We start from the raw sequence: 19,748 nt of genomic DNA, 5'->3' as shown, positions 1-19,748 counted from the left end.
TGGTTGGAGTTTTATAACTTCTATTTTTTCACGAGAAATATTTTAGTTATAAAAAAATTATATAAAAGTAAATTTATAAATTGACGTAACTTGATACAATACGTCATATTGTAAAGTTATTTTGATTGTAAAATAAATATAACCGATCACGTAAAGTCATGTTAATTTGTAAATTTATTTTTATGTAATCTCTTTATATTTTTAACAGTTCTCATTCTTCATTTATTGAAGCCTTAGTTCATGAACTAATTGGGTGCATGCCAAAGATCTTGGTTAAAAAACAATATGATCGTAGCATCTTGGTCATAGAATCTCTTTAAAGAGTTGGGTGTTTATCATTGCCCCTGCCGTACGCACCATGCATTCCCCAACTTGTTCCCTTCTTCCTTTTCAGTTCAAATCAATGACAAGCAATCTCTTATTAGGACCCACATACAAAAGACATTAGACTATTCTCAAACGCATTATATATGCCACATGATCTCATTCATCTAAGTATCGCATCCATCGCTTTAATTGAAAACCAGAGATAAAGGTAGAAAATGTGCAGAATCTCTAGAGATGAGAATGTTATAGTACTAGCAGTATGCTTTCTTGCATATATTAAAAAGTAGGGAATGCGGACCGTTTGCCTTCCTTATACAGCATCCAATGCATGAGCAAAGATTCTCGCTTTGCCCAGACGCCTTTCTTAAGACTGTAGAACCAATTAAGTACCCCAGTTTTCCTTCCATATAGCAAAAAGAAACAATAAGCCAGATCAACTACAGGCCACTTCAATCCCCCTGATCTCTCTCCCTCTCCCTCTCTCACTCTCTCTGACCACATGGACATGATTTCGGAGAATGAGAACGAACATGAAGTTTCAAACCCCCCGGCCGTGAGTAAAAAACAGCCTAAGCAGCATTTCAAGGTCTGCTTCTGTTTCAAGAGAATATTCAAGCACCGGCTGTATGAGCCACCGGAAGATATCAAGAAACTATTCGAGCAGTATTCGGAGAATGGCACCATGACCGTTGAAGACATGCAAAGGTTCCTCATCGAGGTTCAAAAAGAAAGTAATGCCAGCAAGGACAGTGCCCAGGCCATTTTCAACAGCCTCAAACATCTCAACATGTTCCATCGGAAGGGCCTCAATTTTGAAGCTTTCTACCGATATCTTCTGGGTGATAGTAATCTCGCTATCCCTCGTGTGGTAATTAATTAATGATCTTATAATATCTTTAAAAGAAATGCGTCCCCATGATCATAAGCATCCCAGTGTTTATATTAAAACTTACAGTTTATACACACACACACACATAGCATGTACTTCGCCTTTTGTTTTGATTTGTTGATACTGGGTAGTGTCTGCATAAATGGTGCAGATTGCATCTGCAATTTTTCCATATATTCACCTCTTTTTAGGGTCAGCACATAATTGCTTGGGCCAGAATAATGCTAAATTGGGTTACTTTCAGAAGACTTTCTATCACCCCTCGGCCTCCTTCAGAAAAAAAAGAAAAGAAAAAAGAGCTAGCCATTCAACGGCCCTATATCTAAATAAAGAAATGATTTAAGGACGAAGAAATTCTACAAAAAATAAATTTATAAATTAACGTCACTTAATATTGTACATTATATTGTAAATCTATTTTATTATAAAGTAGATCTAACGTATCATATAAAATCATACAAGTTTATGAGTTTCTCTTTGCGGGATCTCAATTTTTGTGACTATAACAATTCTCATCTAAATAATTTATAGGGGTAACTTAGCTTATGTTATATTAGAGAACAAAACTGATGTTTCAAGTTAACTCATAATATATGCGCGCAGGTGCACCAGGACATGAAGGCACCACTTGCTCATTATTTCATATTCACAGGCCATAATTCCTACCTAACTGGTAATCAACTCAGCAGTGATAGCAGTGAGGTCCCTATCATAGACGCACTGAAAAGAGGCGTCAAAGTAATTGAATTGGATCTGTGGCCAGAGGCCGGCCGGGGAGACGGTGTTGAAGTTCGCCATGGAGGGTATGATGTTTCGTTTACATTATTAATTGTGCCTAACTTTTACTTGGAATAGGTTCTCTTCATTTTGTACACACGCCCTTTTTGCTAGCTAGAGATTATTAACGAACCCAAACACAAGTACTATTAGTTCGCGATCATCTGAGGTTCATTCCATACATCGATCTATCTCTTTTGATCTGCATGCTCTAGAATATTTAATAATTCAATTAAGAACTCTAGAATACCCAAACCCTAAATTTGCAGACAATATTATTAATCGAGTTTATCCGATTGACACGTAGGTTGTGGGGGTGTGAAATCTCTAAATCGGCTGATCATGGGAAGAATTTTCCATATTTTTATTAAAAAACTTACTCTTATAAACTAACACTATCCACTTAATTTACAGTTGTTTAATTTATTAAATGAAATTCAATTGGATATTATTGAATTAAACTTATTAAGTAAAAAATAATATATCGAATTAAATTAATAATCTTTATTTAAAGTTATATTATTATAAAAAAATCTTAACAATTTCATCTCTTTTTTGTTCTCAATTTATTATATTTTTTGTCAAGAATATAATACAAATAATAAAATTTACATATTTTTATCAACTTAAACTTTTGGAACAACTGATTATCTCACATGGTATTAGAGCAGAGATCAAGTTTGAACCATAACTCTACATTTTATCTCATTTAATTAAATATTTCACTTGTTTGGTTTACTCATTGAGGAAGAATCTAGCCCACGTGAAGAGAAGTGTTAAGAATATAATACAAATAATAAAATCTATCTCTTTCCATTAGATTAAACTTTTAGAACAAGTGATGCTTTGACATTGTTGAGTTTTTTAGAGTTAAAGAGTAATGTTATTTTGACATATTGTAAAGTACTCTTAATCCTTCTCTTCACTATGCTACTTTTGTAAAATTTTCTTCAAAGGATCGCATCCCCCCCACCCCCCCAAATTTTAGGAAGCATGGCATCTCTATGAAAACCATCCCTGTGCCTAAGTTTCAAATTAAGACTAATGTGCACTTGGTCATGCATTTTCTCGCTATCAAGAAAATATGATGCATTTGCATTTAGAAATAGAGAATATGGTGCACAAGCTCGTACACCAACAAAGAGGCCAACGTGATGGCATAGTCAACATATATATAAGACTGTTGAGTACTGTAATGACATGTCGACAATGCCACGAGTCATGTTAAGAGTATAATGTAATGCTTTAAGAGAGATCCAAGACGTCACATGATTTATACTCTAAAAAAATTAATCAATGATACAATTAGAATTCCACTAAAACCATTATAAAGAGTAAGAACAATATTTCCTTTTTAAAAAAACTCGTATTGAACTAGTCAAATGCCAATGAAATCCAAAATATAGATAACTTTTGCCAAGATGACCTACATTGGACTCATAAAAAACATCTAGCTTAAGTTTTGAGTTACAGTAATTCTAAAAGTCTTCTCCAAATTTGGAGATGCACTGTTCATCCATCAACCCATATTTTATTACCAAATAATAAACAATAAACATTAATAGGAATTATGTATAGATCTGTTGTATTGTGAATTTGTGAGGACTTATGGTTTCCTTTTGCACTGTAAAATACAATAAATATTAGGGAATAAAAAATATTATTATTAAAATATATATTATTATATTATTATTTTAACTTTAAGATGACTAATCCAATACGGACTAGTTTCTTTAATGACTTTGGTTTTTGTCAGAACCTTAATTTTTAGCCAAATTTTAAACTTGATTTTGGTTAGACCGATGCCAATACTCTAATTAAATAATGTAGAATCTCGTATACCACCAACTGATCTTATCTTACTTATCATTGAATATGTATAAAAGTTATTACAGTTTAGAAGATTACGTACAAAGTGTTGTGCGTGTAAACAGATCATAAAATTAGTGTGCCATCCTGGCCTTCTATTTGCTGACATTAATTAATCTTAAATATTTTCTTTGGAGCTGTACGTAGGACTCTGACTCGTCCAGTGGAACTCATAAAATGTTTGAAAGCTATTAGGGACCATGCCTTTTCTGTTTCTGACTATCCTGTTGTGATTACTTTTGAAGACCACCTAACCCCATATTATCAATCTAAAGTTGCCCAGGTTAGTAAATCGAGCAACTTTTCATTGATGTCAAAGTACCATTCATTTTTATATGCCAAATTAATTCATGACTGCACTGGGAATTTTCTAGTAGATGGTCACTAAAACATTTGGAGAATTGCTATATCGTTCTGAATCGGAATTAAAGGAATTCCCTTCACCAGAATCATTGAAGAAAAAAATCTTGATTTCAACCAAACCACCAAAAGAATTCCATGATCAAGCTTCTTCTTCATCCAAGGATGAGACATGTAACTTAAACGTCGAACAGGTACGTACAGCTTGGATACATTCTCTGATCATTATAAATTAAGGTGAAAATGAAAGAGTACGTACGTAAATTGCATGCATGTGCTACGTACTATATATGTGTGTGTGTGCTCGCGCTCTGAGTGCACGAAGACCAGTACTTAATTATATTGAAAACTTGGCTGCATGCAGATGCTGGTTGCTTGGCATGATTGGGATGATCAAACTGGTGAAGAAAATGCCGTTCCTCAATATAAGAATTTAATTGCCATTCGTGCAGCAAAGCCGAAAGGTGTAAAAGATATCTGGGCTATTGATCCTGATAAAGTTAGACGTCTTAGCCTGAGTGAACAAGAGCTTGAAAATGCCGTAAACACACGTGGAACTGATATCGTCAGGTAATACTACTACGCACCTTCTCTCGCCATTCTCATTGTGCAGTCTCATATGCAGTACTTTGAGTTATGCAGCTAGGTACAATGATGTCCGCTTGTTTATCATTTTTGTATGCAGTCTTGTCCACGTCATAGATCAACTTCTTCATTATTGGTCATTTCAAATCATGTGTAGTTGTGTGCAAATCGAGAATTTTTAAGTGATAAATAACGAACCACATAAGTGTGCGTACTAAAGAATAGCGGATTTGAATAGCGGGTTTGAATAGCGAGACGATATGAAATAAAATAAGATAATATGAAATAAAATAATTTTAAATAAATTAAATAAAATATTATTTTTTAATATTATTATTATTTTAAGATTTGAAAAAATTAAATTATTTATTATATTTTATATAAAAATTTAAAAAAATTATAATAATAATATGAGATTACGAGGTAATGAGATAATTTCTGTATACAAACGACCACAATTCAAAAAACTCACACAAACGACATTAAATGATATAAGGCTAGCTATAAGACTAACTTCATGCAGTATTAATCATCTCTTATTTCTATCCCACTTTAGAAGCATTGTCAAAAGTACTTGAGATCTTTTTTCCTATATATGTACTAGGATTTAACGATCGGCGTCATCTACTGTTAGAATGTTAATACTCAATTATAGGTTAAAATAGATAAAATTCATGCAAGAAATTAAGAAACTATAGAAAAGAAGTACATGGAATTTTAGTTGATTCTGGAAATCATATATATATATATATATATATATAAATTGCTCCGAACCTAGATGGGAGAAGCACGAAGCTGTTATGGTTAAAATTTGTACAGTGAAGAACCTTTTAATTGGTTCAATTGAATGAATAGAAGACATGACATTATAAAGTACTAGACAATACATACATACATACATATATATATATATATAATATATTTATATGAATATCCATTACCCTAGCTAGCTAACAGAAGTACGTACTCTAGTAACATTAATAATGATCGGATGATCTAATTATTTTTTGCTGATCTCTAGGTTTACCCAAAAGAACTTGCTGAGGGTGTACCCAAAAGGTTTGCGCTTGGACTCATCAAATTACAATCCTATGCTCGGATGGATGCATGGAGCTCAAATGGTTGCACTTAATATGCAGGCAAGACTTGATCTTCTTCCATCTTAATTAAGACAAAAAATATAAATGTCTTTTTTGTAAATTAACTTTATAGCTCAAGTAAAGTAGTACTGTTTAAACTGGTCGTCCAAATCCCCTCAACCAACTAGCTTAAACTTTTGAGTTATATATTATTTAAAATTAAATATTAGATTGAAAGATCAACTGCAGTGAGATGATAAATATGTAAATAGTATATAGTAAGATAATTTGTGAATAATAATGAAATGATTTGAGTTAAGATTTTATGGGACTTTAGGAAAGATGAGAGAAAAAGTTAAGTAAAGAAATTATAAAGTTAAAAGATGGTTAAAATATATTTTTTTAATATTATTTTTGTTTCAAAATTTTAAAAAAAATGAATTATTTTTAGTGTTTTGTTTAGAAGTTTAGAAAAGTTGTAATTATTAGATGAAAAAATTGAAAAATTGAAATGAAAAAATGTTTGCGTTTGAATGGTGCTTGAATATTGATATGAGATGAAATGATATGAGATGAGATGGTTTGAAAGGTTTGTGAAACCAAACCGACTGCAAAAAATCTTTGTAAGTTCAAATTTAGACTATAATCTCTGCGTTTCTAAAATATATATAGATGGACTCACCCGTAACAATTTAATCTTAAAACCATATTAAAAGTGGTATGATCACATAGTAAGTTTTGCAATGACAACTTTTTTTTCCCTACAAATATAATTTGCTCATATTGTAAGTTTCAATTAACATGATCCACTGCTACTCCCAGACCCTAGAATAACTCCATGCTGGAATGATTGTCTCTGTTCTGCTTATCTTTTTCCTGCTTTTCCTCGACTATATATAGGGATATGGGAAGTACCTTTGGATTATGCAAGGAATGTTCAGAGCCAATGGCGGTTGCGGTTACGTGAAAAAGCCTAACTTCTTGTTGGAAGTAACTCCAAGTAATGAGGTTTTTGATCCAAGTGATATGCCACGAACTCAGAAAACTTTGAAGGTGTGTGGTTGTAGGCAGTATTTAAAACGGTATTCGTTTTCCTTCCTTCATTCATTGTGTAATGAGAAGTTCTATTTGCAGTCTTGAGTGTAGTTTCATTGATAAATAAGAGTAAAAAAAAATTATTTTAAAAATAATATTATTATAATTTTAATTTTTTTTAAATATAATTATATGAACTTGCATGAACAATCTCTAAATAGGACCGTATATAAACTAACTCTAGTGTAATATATATAACTTTGCTAATCTGCATTATTCATGTTATCTTTATGGTACGAATAGGTAAAAGTCTACTTGGGAGAAGGGTGGCATTCAGATTTCCGCCACACGCACTTTGATCGATTTTCACCACCGGACTTTTTTGTCAGAGTAAGATCGATGCTTAATTGAAACCTCTCTCTCTCTCTCTCTCTCTCTCTCTCTCTCTCTAAAGTTGTTTGTGCCGAAATAAGAATTAAGTTTCCTGCGCAAGTTACTGCTTGGTCAATATGACAAGCTGACTATCTTGATGCATGCATGCATGCTTGGAAGATGAAAATGAAACAAATGAACTAATATACGTGGTGATGAGGAAGTAAACTGTTCACTGCAGGTTGGAATTGCTGGGGTTCCAGCTGACGAAGTTATAAAGCAAACGAAAGCAATTGAGGATGAATGGCTACCGATGTGGAATGAGGAGTTTGAATTCCCACTGAAGGCCCCCGAATTAGCCGTTCTCAGGATTGAGGTCCTTGAGTACGACACATCAGGAAAAAATGACTTCGGAGGCCAAGCATGTCTACCTGTATCAGAGTTGAGAACCGGTATTCGAGTAATTCCATTGCATAATAAAAAGGGAGACAAATACAATTCTGTAAAGCTTCTTATGCGATTTGAATTTTTATGATCTGTAAATTATTAAAACATCCATATGGGATATGGTATGTGTTGAGCTTATTAATTATTTGTTTTTGTGATTTGTATCTCTCTCTCTCTCTCTCTCTCACTATATATATATGGCGTTTTGCTGTAGTAATTTTTAACTATAACTGTAAGGGAATTTTTCCTCTTTTAAAACCCGTGAGGTAGGCCCGCAAAAGGCCATAAAGGGCTCAACCCGGTCCAATGACTCTTCTCTAAATTGGGGATTAAAACGTCCCGATTGGAAGTACCCAGCCCATAAGTTAAAGTCCATCCGCAAAGCATCCATCACGTGGGAAAGACAAGTGACAAGGATGGATGGGAACTAGCCGCCCTAACACTCTCCCCCCCTAGGGGTGCTACCCGTCCCATACGGGGCGGGGTAGCCCCCGCCCCCGCATGGGCGGGGGGTCAATATATTCATCCGCCCCCCGCCCCCGGAGTGCTGGGGCGGGGGACTCCGTCCCGGTTGACGGGGTGTGGGTGGAGGGGGTCCTCCGTCCGCATCCCCCGCACCACTACTGGGCCTAAGGCCCAGAAGCGGTTTCTGGGCCTTTTTTGGCCTAGAAGCGGTTTCTGGGCCTTTGAGAGAGAGCATAAAAAATAATGTGGTGTATATTGAGCACACCAGTAATGAAAATAATATATACATACATAATTTTATATAATTAAGACTAATGAAATACTACTATAGAGTATAGACTACAAGTTTACTACCTAATAAACTAATAAATAATAATAATAACTAAGCTATTACAAAAATAAAATGGAAAGTCTAACTGTCTAAACAATTACAAAATTACAAATAAAAGTGTCCAAGAGACATTGTATCAACATTATAAAATTACAAATAAAATATATAATACATACATCTGATAGACTAATTCAAAAATCTACGAAATTAATAATCAAAAAAAAGATGCAAGCGGTTTGGGTCTTTGACTGTGACATTTGGGGCGGCCGGATGGGTAGTCTTGAGGCTTGAGCCTTAAGCACATGTTCATATAGCAGTGGAGGTAGACATCGTCTGAGTCGTCTCATGTGTTACTACAACAATCAATACTAAAATTAATACTGATGAAATTGAAATGAATATAAATAAATACTGATGAAATTGAAATGAATATAAATAAATCAAAATAATAAAATAAAAACAATAATTACCAGATGGTCTAGATCCAGACTGATCACCACCCTCTTCATCGGTCTCTTTAAAATCTAACACATCCGGAACATAAATATCATTTCCCATCGTCCAACTCTGTGTGCATATCAATGCCTCCACAGTTGTAGGAGACAATGAACTACGGAAAGGATCTAATATGCGCCCTCCGGTACTAAATGCAGACTCCGAGGCAACGGTGCTAATAGGGATGGCCAATATACAACGGGCAATCTCAGAAAGGATGGGATATTTCTTTGATGCTACCTTCCACCATCCTAAAATGTCAAAATTATCATCATCTTGAATAAGATCCGTTGACAAATAACTGTCTAACTCTGAAACCACCTCCGTAGATTGATGGACTAGTGTGGGATTATGTGCGAGGGTTTTCGTCCATGCCAATCTATGCTTCTTTGTTGCCCCGGTGTCTGGAGGAGGTGTTGGGATATGTGTAGGTGTAGTAGATGTAGTACCACCCTTAATTGCATTAAACTCATCATAAAATCTATGAAGGGTATCGCGAGCCATCTCACCAATAAGATCAATCCAAGCCTGATCATACGCAAGTCCCAAACCATATAACATGCCAGAAACTTTTAGACGGGGATCAAGAATAGTAGCCACATATAACAAAATATTGAGTCTAGTCAAATCTCCCCAATACTTGTCAACTTTGACCCTCATGGTCAATGCCATCCCCCTCATCCTTAGATTGGAACCCCTACACATGTCGTCTAATTCTTCTTTCACTCTACATATTTGTTGACAAAATTCATAGCATGTAGGGTGCAAAGAAGCAGATAACTTCAACGTGACTTCATAAAACAGCCCGAGAAAATCAACAAATGTAGCAACTACCTCCCAATCATCATCATTAGACAATCCTAAACCTCCGTGCTCATCAAAGTATTTGACATATTAAATGTCTTCATCAGCCCAATAATTGAAAGGCTTTTTTATATTCTTGGGCCGCCTCCAACATCAAAAAGGTTGAGTTCCATCTGGTGGGAACATCAGTACAAAGACCCCTCTTTGATGTTATGCCCACACTCTTCGCAGCAATTTTGAATTTCTCCAATCTAGAAGGAGAAGACCTCACAAATTTCACAGCCAATCTAACTCGTGCAACCGAGTTATCAACATCTTTTAACCCCTCAGTCACAATTAGATTCAAGATATGTGCAGAACATCTAACATGCAAATATTCATCACCCAAGAATGTCTTATTTGCCTCTTTAAGATAAGTTTTCAGATATCCCAAGGCGACATCATTAGACGAGGCATTGTCAACCGAAACTGTCAAAACCCTACTCAACCCCCACTCCTTGATTGAGGCCTCTAAGGCCTTCCCAATTGTCTCACCCTTGTGATCAGTTATTTGACAAAACTTGATAATCTTTTTATGGAGAATCCAGTCAAAATCAATGAAATGGACAGTCAAAGACATATAATTAAAATTTTGGACTGAAGTCCAAGTATCGGTAGTGAGGCAAACTACCAAACCCGCCAATTGGCCCCTCAAAACATCTTTATCTTTCCAGTACATCTTTTTAATATCCTTTGCCACAGTGTGGCGAGAAGGAAGCATAAATCTAGGTTCCAATTCTTGGACAAATTCTTGGAACCCTCTCCCATCCACAAACTGAAAAGGTAGCTCGTCTATGACAACCATACGAGCTAACTTCCTTCTCCACTCATCAACATTATACTTTGTGAACCCCTTCAATGTTGAACCCCCACTACTCTCATCCGCCATTTTTTTCAATCCAATTTCTAGTCTTGATTGACCCTTCTCCACTAAGGATCTTAATATTGGACTCTTCTTGCATTGTTCCTCTAAATGGACCTTTAACTGGGATGTACCATGTTTCCTATAGTGACATCCATATATTTTCCCACAATAATTACATTTAGCTTGTGGGTTATTGGGATCACCACCCTCTAGTTTGGTAAAATGAGACCAAACTACGGAAACAGGTTTCTTACTTTGTGTGAGCTTAGGGGCGGGGCAAGGTGTATTCCCACTCCCAGGGGTTGGAGTAGGGTTAGGTTCTGGGTCAGGGGTACTGGTAGGGGCAGGGGTACTGGTAGGGGTGGGAGAGCTATCAGTGAACTCTCTTTGAGAAGACATTCCTGATTCCACAACACAACAAAAAATAAAAAAATCAATCAACATACGACATAATTCCAAACATGCACTTATCAATCACGTACGACATAATTCCAAACATAAACCCCTAAATTGAGTTAGGGGTTTCAATTGAAACCCCAAACTGAAATTGGGGTTTCAATCCGAAACCCCAAACTGAATTTGGGGTTTCGGATTGAAACCCCCTCAATTTTAGGGGTTCAATCCGAAACCCCTCAACTTGAGAGGGTTTCAATTCAAACCCCTAAATTGAGTTAGGGGTTTCAATTGAAACCCCAAACTGAAATTGGGGTTTCGGATTGAAACCCCTTCAATTTTAGGGGTTCAATTTGGGGTTTCAATCCGAAACCCCAAACTGAATTTGGGGTTTCGGATTGAAACCCCCTCAATTTTAGGGGTTCAATCCGAAACCCCTCAACTTGAGGGGGTTTCAATTCAAACCCCTAAATTGAGTTAGGGGTTTCAATTGAAACCCCAAAATTGAAAATTAAGGGGTTTCAATTGAAACCCCTAACTCAATTTAGGGTTTCGGATTGAACCCCTAAATCAATTTAGGGGTTCTTTAGGGGTTCAATCCGAAACCCTAAATTGAGTTAGGGGTTTCAATTGAAACCCCTTCATTTTCAATTTAGGAGTTTCAATTGAAACCCCCTCAATTTAGGGTTTCGGATTGAACCCCTAAATCAATTTAGGGGTTCAATCCGAAACCCTAAAATTTAGGAGTTTTGATTGAAACCCCTAAATTTGAAGCACAAATTTCGAATTGGAATTACAAACAAACAAGTACAAAGAAACAGACGAATCAAACACAAGCACAAAATTCTCCACAGCACACAAATTCACAAATTTCCCATCCTCCATCTCCGATTCAACCCAACCTTCCTCCAATCTCCAATCCAAAACAAAAAAAAAACAAAAAAAACAAAAAAAAGAATGGGTTTCGGATTTCTTACCTTTGAGTGGCGGCGAAATCCCAGTGAGAGACGGAGCCGGAGAAGTGGTAGCAGTGGTGCTGCTCGTGCGAGACAGAGATTCGACTGAGAGAGAGAGAGGCTTGTGGATGCGAGTGCGAGACTGAGTCAGAGAGAGTGAGTGTGAGAGATCGGCGAGAGACTCAGAGACAGAGAGTGAGAAAGGAGAGTGGGAGAGGAGAGTTCGAGAAGGAGAGTGAAATGCAGAAATGGGAAGCAGACGCGGGGAAGGGGGGGACCTTAACTAATAGTGAAACGGCGCCATTTCACTTCTAGTGAAACGGCGCCGTTTCACTATTAGTGGAGGGGCGGCACTTACCAGACCTAAGTGAAACGGCACCATTTTGTCTATAACAAAACGGCGCCGTTTCACTCTACATATTTGTTTTTTTTTTTTATATATATAATTTTAATTATATTATATATATATATAACTCAAGCCGGCCTCAAGATCATCCATGGGGTGCGAGTCCTGACTGGAACCCATGGGTCATGGGAACGGGGCTGCCTACCCCCCCCCCCCCCCCCCAACAATGCCTAACACTCAAGAACATACACAGACAAGACGCCGAGAGATGCAGAGAACCCTCAATCTCCTAATAGAAGGTATGGTGAGGCTCAGCAACGGTCGCCCACTGGCTACAGCCCACTCGAAAGTCGTGCAACATCAATAGCACCTCTCCCCAAACTCCACACCGCATTTATGACACCACCCCAGGAGCTACGCTGAATTAAAGGCTTCTGACTAAACAACAGTTGATGTGATAGAAGCCCTCTAAGGCAAAGGATGGGATGTTCCCCCTAAAAACTTGTATAAAAGCCGACCCCGAGTATGAAGAAGCCTCTTTTGATCTCTCGCACTTAAGTACGATCTACTAAGGAGATATATTGATTTAGGTATTGGAGATTCTCTGACCTCGACCAAGGCTCTCATTTCTCTTTGTTTTCTTGAGTGTGTAAATATAAGGACCCAAGACCCGGGTTGCTAAAATCCGGCCCAAAGGCCTACGAAACACGACGTTAACAATAACTATATATAATTTTTGTATATTTGTTTGCATATTAATTTGGTCTTTGTGAGTTTTCAAGGAAAGTAAGTAATAGATCAATGCATTTAATAGAAAAGATAAGCCACACAGAGTTTACAAATACCTCTGCTTTCTTCTCTACTAGAAGCACATGCAATTACAATGGAATTCTTTAAAAGCATACTGTTAGATTAGAAGCAACACAGTACTAATTAGACATAAATTCGTAGTCCATCACAAAGCGCAAAGGATCCCACCAGCAAAATTATTTAAATTTAATCTGATCTAATGTACTTTCCAACCCATATATAACTTCCTCTATAAATAATTCGTTCAAATGAAATACGTACTACCGTACTATCTAACAGGAACTATGCTTTGTCAAAGCATTCCAACACCATTAAATCCAAACTCGATATTTTGATCAGCGTCATTAAATTCTAATGCATGATAAAGATCTTACAACACGAAATCTACGTAAATTTCTCCATTCTTTTTAATGAGAAATGCTTTAATTATTAAGGAGTTTTATAAAAATAAAACTTATAAATTAATATAATTTGATGTAATATATCAGATAATAAATTTATTTTTATTATAAAATAAATCTAACTATTAAGTAAATTTATAAATTCATTTTTATAGAAAAAAAAAAAAAAAAATTACTGCAGCACTTCTCCTTTTCCGAATACAATAGAATCAAAGTGAAGACAACGTGGTCAGCCTTAGTACCGACGTTGGAAAAATAGAATCTCACGTGATCACTTGTACCACTGCATGTGATGAGCTCTCTCATCTCATCTAATTATTATAAACTTTTTCAGATTTTGATATAAATTATAATAAATAATTTAATATTTTCAAATTTTAAAATAATAATAATATTAAAAAATAATATTCTAACAATATTTTATTCAACTTTCATCTTATCTAAACTCATTATCTAAACTTTACTTTAATTTGTTGACACTTGTACTTTTGTGTCAACTAGGCTGGCTATACTCTAATCTTTATAAACTATAATATAATCATGTACTATTATATTGTTTTGACCTCCTAGACCATAGTTGGTCTAGGAGGCCAAGGCAATCTAAAATATAACTATAATGAATTTATATTTTTTTTAATGTATAAATTTCAATTTATACTTTAAATTATATTATAATTTGAGTCTAAAAAATATTTTAGATTAAAAAAATTTGTAGACAATGAATTGAGCAGGGGATGGGGCGGGGTGCGATTTCTACCCCATCCCCCAGGGGGGAGAGGGGGTGCTTCTACCCCGCACCATGTGAGTAGCACCCCTATCGTGTCATTATTTTTTCATTGACAACGTGACATAGCGTGATCATGGAAATGAGCACATGATATCGAGTGTTAGAAAGTACTGTAGATGTATTTATTGGGTATTTTTTATTAAGATCATAAAGTGATGGCATATATATTGGAATCGGTTAGTTAATAATTTGTAATTTATATTGCCTTATAACTATTAAGTTATTAATTTGTAATTTATATTGCCTTATAACTATTAAGTTATTAACTTGAAGATCAACTATCATGAGAAATGTTAAATGTACTTAATAATAGAGAAAAAAAAAAAAAAAAAACTTGATTCTTCACGTGTTCATATTGTTATGCTAAATGTTATAAAATTCAAAATTCAAAATTTAAGTTTAAAAAAATTTGATAAAATGAATCTTGTGCATAAATTATAAGTACCTATAACACTACTCAAAAATTATTACATCAATATATTAATTCAACTATATGAATTACTTGAACTTCTTTTTGGTCTTCAATTACAAGAATATATATCTTGCTTTGAAAGAAATGTAGATGTTTCGATATCATAATCTTTCCAATTTTTTTCTTAAGATTTTCAACTATCTTTAAACTTCTCATAACTATGCACTTGAGAACACGTATCAAAATTTTTCATAATTTCATTTCCATACATCATTTAAATATAAAACACTTTTTAATTTTTAATTTTCAATCTTTTTATCTATCATTACTTAATTATTATTCAAACACAAAAATCAATACAATTTTTACAAACTTCAAAACAAAAATAATATTAAAAGATCATAATCAAACAATTTTTTTCATTTTATAATATTTTTATTCAACTTTTTATCCCTTTTTTTCCAAAATCCAATAAAATATTTTCACTCAAACTATTTCACTATTACTCACAAAATTCTGAAATAATCCAAATGTCCTAATATGCTCTAAATCTAAATATATATATATATATATATATATTTATGGAAAAAGCTTTTCATCTAATCATTTGCCTAAATTTTCATAAAAAATAAAAATACAAAATCTCGAAAAAATAATCTTAAAGTTTGAAAATCTTGTGCAGTCTCTTTAAAAGTCTACTATTAAAAATTTAATTTTTTTATATGAGTCTCATATTTATCTATTTTTTAAATCGAGTACACAAAATTTACACACCTTAAAACTGTAAATATCATTCTTTATTTCCTATGTCTATTTATATAAAACACGCACGATAAAAAATATAAAATGACTTAAAAATATTTTTTATTTGTTAAAGAGTTTTGTTACTCATTACACCACACACCACATTTATTTTTATGTTTTTTATTTTTTTATCTCTGTTAAATTAATTAAATTTTCTACTTATTATTTATATATCACATATTTAATAAAAGAAAAAAATTAAAAATTAAAAAATCATATATGGCGTTTGGCAATCGGATGATGAAGACAATTTTTGATTAAAAAATCTCGTGCACGTTGATCACAACAGAGTTGAGTAATTATACCCACAGCTGATTCACAGCCTGTAATTGATCAATCCCGGCCCCCATGCATGGACCCACTAATTTCAAACTCTTCGCAAGCCCATTTTCAAAATCATGATCCTCCACGTATGAATGTACGGAAACCTAGGTCAGATCGATCTTTGATCCAGTTTAATTGAGTACCATTAATGCTTGGAATCTTCATGGCGCCCGGGTCTCCCACGCCAACAAACAAGATATTGCATTACCTTTTAGGTGCAAAAGACGAACGCCTTTTAACGCCAAAACAAGACAACGAGGACAATGAGTATGTTAGTCATGACTGACCTGCACAAAGGTATATTAAGGAGATTGAAAACCTGCTAAGAATCAAATTGGAGATTATAGTAAAAAACCAATTACCATTAAAAAAAAAATGGACGAAATAGAAAGATTACATGGAGTTCTTTTTTGGGTTAGAAATTTCAGTCTGAATGAATGGACCATGTAGTAGGAGAGAGGTTACAGTCATGGTCCTCACAAAGTGCCAGTGCCCTCTCCAAATTGGCAACAATGTCACTCATGCTAGGTCTTTCCTTTCCCTCCAAGTTCACACAAGAAGTAGCAATGTAAGCCACCAGCTGAACTGCCTCGGACTCATTCATTTCCGGCGGCCCAACCCTTCTGTCCAACACCTTTTGCAGCTCTCCCTCCAATATAAGTGGCCCAGCATGCTCCACCACGCTCATGGGACTCGCCCCATTGTCTTGATTATTCCTGAACACAGCTTTCTTCCCTGTCAGAAGCTCAAACAAGACCACCCCAAAACCATAGACATCACTCTTTGTTGTCAAAACGTTTAAGACATAGTACTCAGGATCTATGTAGCCAACTGTTCCAACAGCCTTGATTGACGTGGGTTCATGTTCAGATTCTGGCTCCAATATTAATGACAATCCAAAATCGGATACTCTCGCAGTCCAATTCGCATCTAAAAGTATATTTGAAGACTTGATGTCTCTATGAATTATGGGTGGAACTGCGTAATTGTGTAGATAATCAATTCCCCTAGCAGCATCTAAGGCAATTTTGATCCTCATTTTCCAAGAATTCAAAATGCTGCTAGTATTTTCAACATTTTTCTCGTCGTGCAAATGGTCACGCAGTGAACCATTGCTCATGTGCTCGTAAACCAAAAGCCTCTCGTTCTTTTCCTCACAGAATCCGACTAACCCCACTAAATGTTTGTGGTGGAGCCGAGACAACAATGCCAATTCAGAGTCGAATGCGATTTCTTTTTCCTGAAATTTCTTGGTTTTGACAGAAGTTTCTGCCCTTTTGATGGCCACTTCGCGACCATCCGCGAGCTTACCTTTGTAAACACTGCCAAAGCTCCCAGCACCAATTTTGTTCTCCAATGAGAAGTTGGTGGTGGCTGTGGAAAGCTCTGAGAAAGTGAATGTCTGGGTCCTGTCCGCATTTTTGGATGATATAGATGACCCACTTCTCTGCCTCCTCAAAGTGACGGAGGCTTGGCGATTGATGGAATATGATCTTGAAGTTGGGACACTAGAACCAAAGTGAGGCATAGTAGCAGCATTATCCGCATTGGCCTCAGCACTCGTGGGTTGCACAGAATTACGCACATTCATGCGCAAGAAACCGCATAGGGCAGCCCATAAACAAAAGATAATTGTGCAAATGCCCGCAAAAACGCCAACTGATCCAACAACCACAAACGCCAATGAAACCTTGTTCCTGGCTTTGATTGGTGGAGAAGCTGATGCTACCGGCTGCACTGGCACTGCAACTGGGAGTTCAATCTCGCAAGACTTGCATATATTCCCAGACCCATTACACAGAGCTTCAGAATCTGGATACGTACCACATGTGCTACAAGAAGCCTGAACACATGGACCCGGAATCATCCTTCCCAGTGGAATCTCACTTGGGAGATTAGACCACCCTGGTCCCCAACAAATAATCGACAGATTACTCGTTGTCAACCCGCATACAAAATCTAAACCTGCAACGATAGTTTCAAATGAAATATTTTCAATCGCATTGCTCTCAAATTCGTTTCCATTTTTTCCTCCCCAGCATACCACCATTCCATTTCTTACCCTAATAGCGCATGTGAAGTCTGCTCCCAACGCCAGAATAGAAAACTGATAAGCAGAGCTAAAAGGAACATTCAGTTGATTCGAATCATTGTGCCCTTTACAAACCAACCTCCCAGTCGTTGTCAAACCACAGGCATGAGACTCTCCAGCAACTAAACTCGACATCGACAAATTGGCAAACTGTACCTGAATCTCGTATCCGAGATAACCATTTCCCCAACATAGAACTCTGCTGTTGTTCTTCAAAATCCCACATGAAAACCCACTCCCAGATGTGATTGCACGAAACCTCAATGCTTCCCCGTGTGGTGGGAATTTGGAACTACCATCATTACTTCCTCTCCAGCACTTGACCATTCCAGAGTTGACCTCTCGGGCACAAACTTGAGCATCACCCACCGTTAGGTCCGTGAGTTCGACCTTATCACTGTTATATATACGTTTTGGTTTAAAGCTGTAGTTGGATGAGCTAGTGTCCCAACAGAGGAGGCTGAGGCCGCCGGACCTGAGGCCGCAGAAGAAGCTGCCGCCACCTGAGATGGTTTCAAAGGAGATACTGGGTTGGACTGAAATGATTTGGCCATTTTGGTAGCATTGGATTCTCTGGGTGGGCTCAGCGGCCACGATGCCACAGACTGTTGTAGTGCCGTAGGCGACTGCGGTGGTGGACGCCGTGCCAAGGCCGTAAACGACAGTTGGAGGCAAAAGAGATACGTGGATGAGAGTGATGCTGATGGCGAGGAAGGCGGGTCGAATTGTCATTTGAAAGATTATGACAGTTGCGGTTTTTTCTTCTTCATTGAGAGAGAGAGATGAGGAAGAAGATCTCTCAATTGAAGAAGAAGAAGAAGTGACGGACTGATTTTGTATCGAAGTTAAAAAGTTAAGTATGATAACAAAGCAGATCAGAACGAATGTTGTTAGAAAATAATACAAACTAACAAACAGTACTACGCAAATAATCTAACAAACACTGACCTTTTACTTATTAGTGTTGCTGGCTTTATACTTCATGTACCTTTTTTTAGAGCTTAAATGGGTATTGGATTGGGTACCTCTCAAGTGTTAACCAGCAAAATTCCAGTGGCATTAGTCAATGCTCTCTCTCAAAGAGATACGAAGTAGCCGTATGAAAAATGCAGAAAACATCGTTGGAAACTAACCAACCTAGCTGACTAGTTTGGATTGGATACTTGGTTTGACACTTGAAAGTTTCTAAGGGTACGCTATATGCTGCAAATGCTCTAACGTGGATTTCTTTGAACCATTTGTAATTAGCTGTCCATAACAGCGATGCTTCACTTGCAGTACTCGTAAACCCCATTTTTTTTCTTAAATAAATCAAACAAGGTAGAGTTGTCTAACAACTGTAAACTTCAACTCAACTAGAACACAACGAGGCTTAATTCATCTAATTTAAAGCTCTGTTCTCTTTGATTAATTCTATGGTTCTTTTTGGCTCTCGAGGTTTGGGAATTAGGCTACAGTGGTGCTTTCTTTCTTTGGCCTGTGAAATCACGGGAAACAACTTTTTTCCTTTTTCTTTTGTTGGGTTTGAGCTTAAACTAATCATTTGGAATCTTATAGACTTTTGTGGATGTATTTTTTATGATTGTCGTAACCAACTTGATTAGATATATGCCTTTTGATAATGACTCATTAATAATATAATTAATTAATTAACTCGTGGAACTCTTGCAAGTGTGAACCCAAC

At 36.0% G+C, this 19,748-nt stretch overlaps 2 protein-coding genes across 2 annotated transcripts; one reads left to right on the top strand and one right to left on the bottom strand.

The window, feature by feature from the left end:
• Positions 1-645: 645 nt before the first annotated feature.
• LOC109002203 (phosphoinositide phospholipase C 2-like) lies at positions 646-7,869 on the top strand. The gene is made up of 9 exons (XM_018979849.2): positions 646-1,195; positions 1,820-2,019; positions 4,010-4,145; positions 4,240-4,416; positions 4,587-4,792; positions 5,829-5,946; positions 6,787-6,939; positions 7,225-7,311; positions 7,535-7,869. The coding sequence occupies exons 1-9, from the start codon at positions 827-829 to the stop codon at positions 7,826-7,828; spliced, it is 1,740 nt and encodes a 579-aa protein (XP_018835394.1). The 5' UTR covers positions 646-826; the 3' UTR covers positions 7,829-7,869.
• An 8,060-nt stretch (positions 7,870-15,929) lies between these two features.
• On the bottom strand, positions 15,930-19,335 carry LOC109002213 (putative serine/threonine-protein kinase-like protein CCR3). Its single transcript, XM_018979860.2, has 2 exons — positions 16,370-19,335; positions 15,930-16,259 (listed from the first exon to the last, which is right to left on the bottom strand). The coding sequence occupies exon 1, from the start codon at positions 18,794-18,796 to the stop codon at positions 16,397-16,399; it is 2,400 nt and encodes a 799-aa protein (XP_018835405.2). The 5' UTR covers positions 18,797-19,335; the 3' UTR covers positions 15,930-16,259; positions 16,370-16,396.
• Positions 19,336-19,748: the final 413 nt, after the last annotated feature.

Source organism: Juglans regia, chromosome 14, assembly GCF_001411555.2.
Source record: "Juglans regia cultivar Chandler chromosome 14, Walnut 2.0, whole genome shotgun sequence".
Lineage (NCBI taxonomy): Eukaryota > Viridiplantae > Streptophyta > Magnoliopsida > Fagales > Juglandaceae > Juglans > Juglans regia.
This window is presented reverse-complemented; position numbering and strand designations above follow the sequence as displayed.

Bases quoted from the DNA above. Each gene is read 5' to 3' on its own strand.
- LOC109002203 (XM_018979849.2), top strand. From the start codon at position 827: ATGGACATGATTTCGGAGAATGAGAACGAACATGAAGTTTCAAACCCC. The intron at 4,146-4,239 runs GTTAGTAAATCG...ATTTTCTAGTAG, and splicing joins ATCAATCTAAAGTTGCCCAG to ATGGTCACTAAAACATTTGG. The intron at 7,312-7,534 runs GTAAGATCGATG...TGTTCACTGCAG, and splicing joins CACCGGACTTTTTTGTCAGA to GTTGGAATTGCTGGGGTTCC.
- LOC109002213 (XM_018979860.2), bottom strand. From the start codon at position 18,796: ATGACAATTCGACCCGCCTTCCTCGCCATCAGCATCACTCTCATCCAC.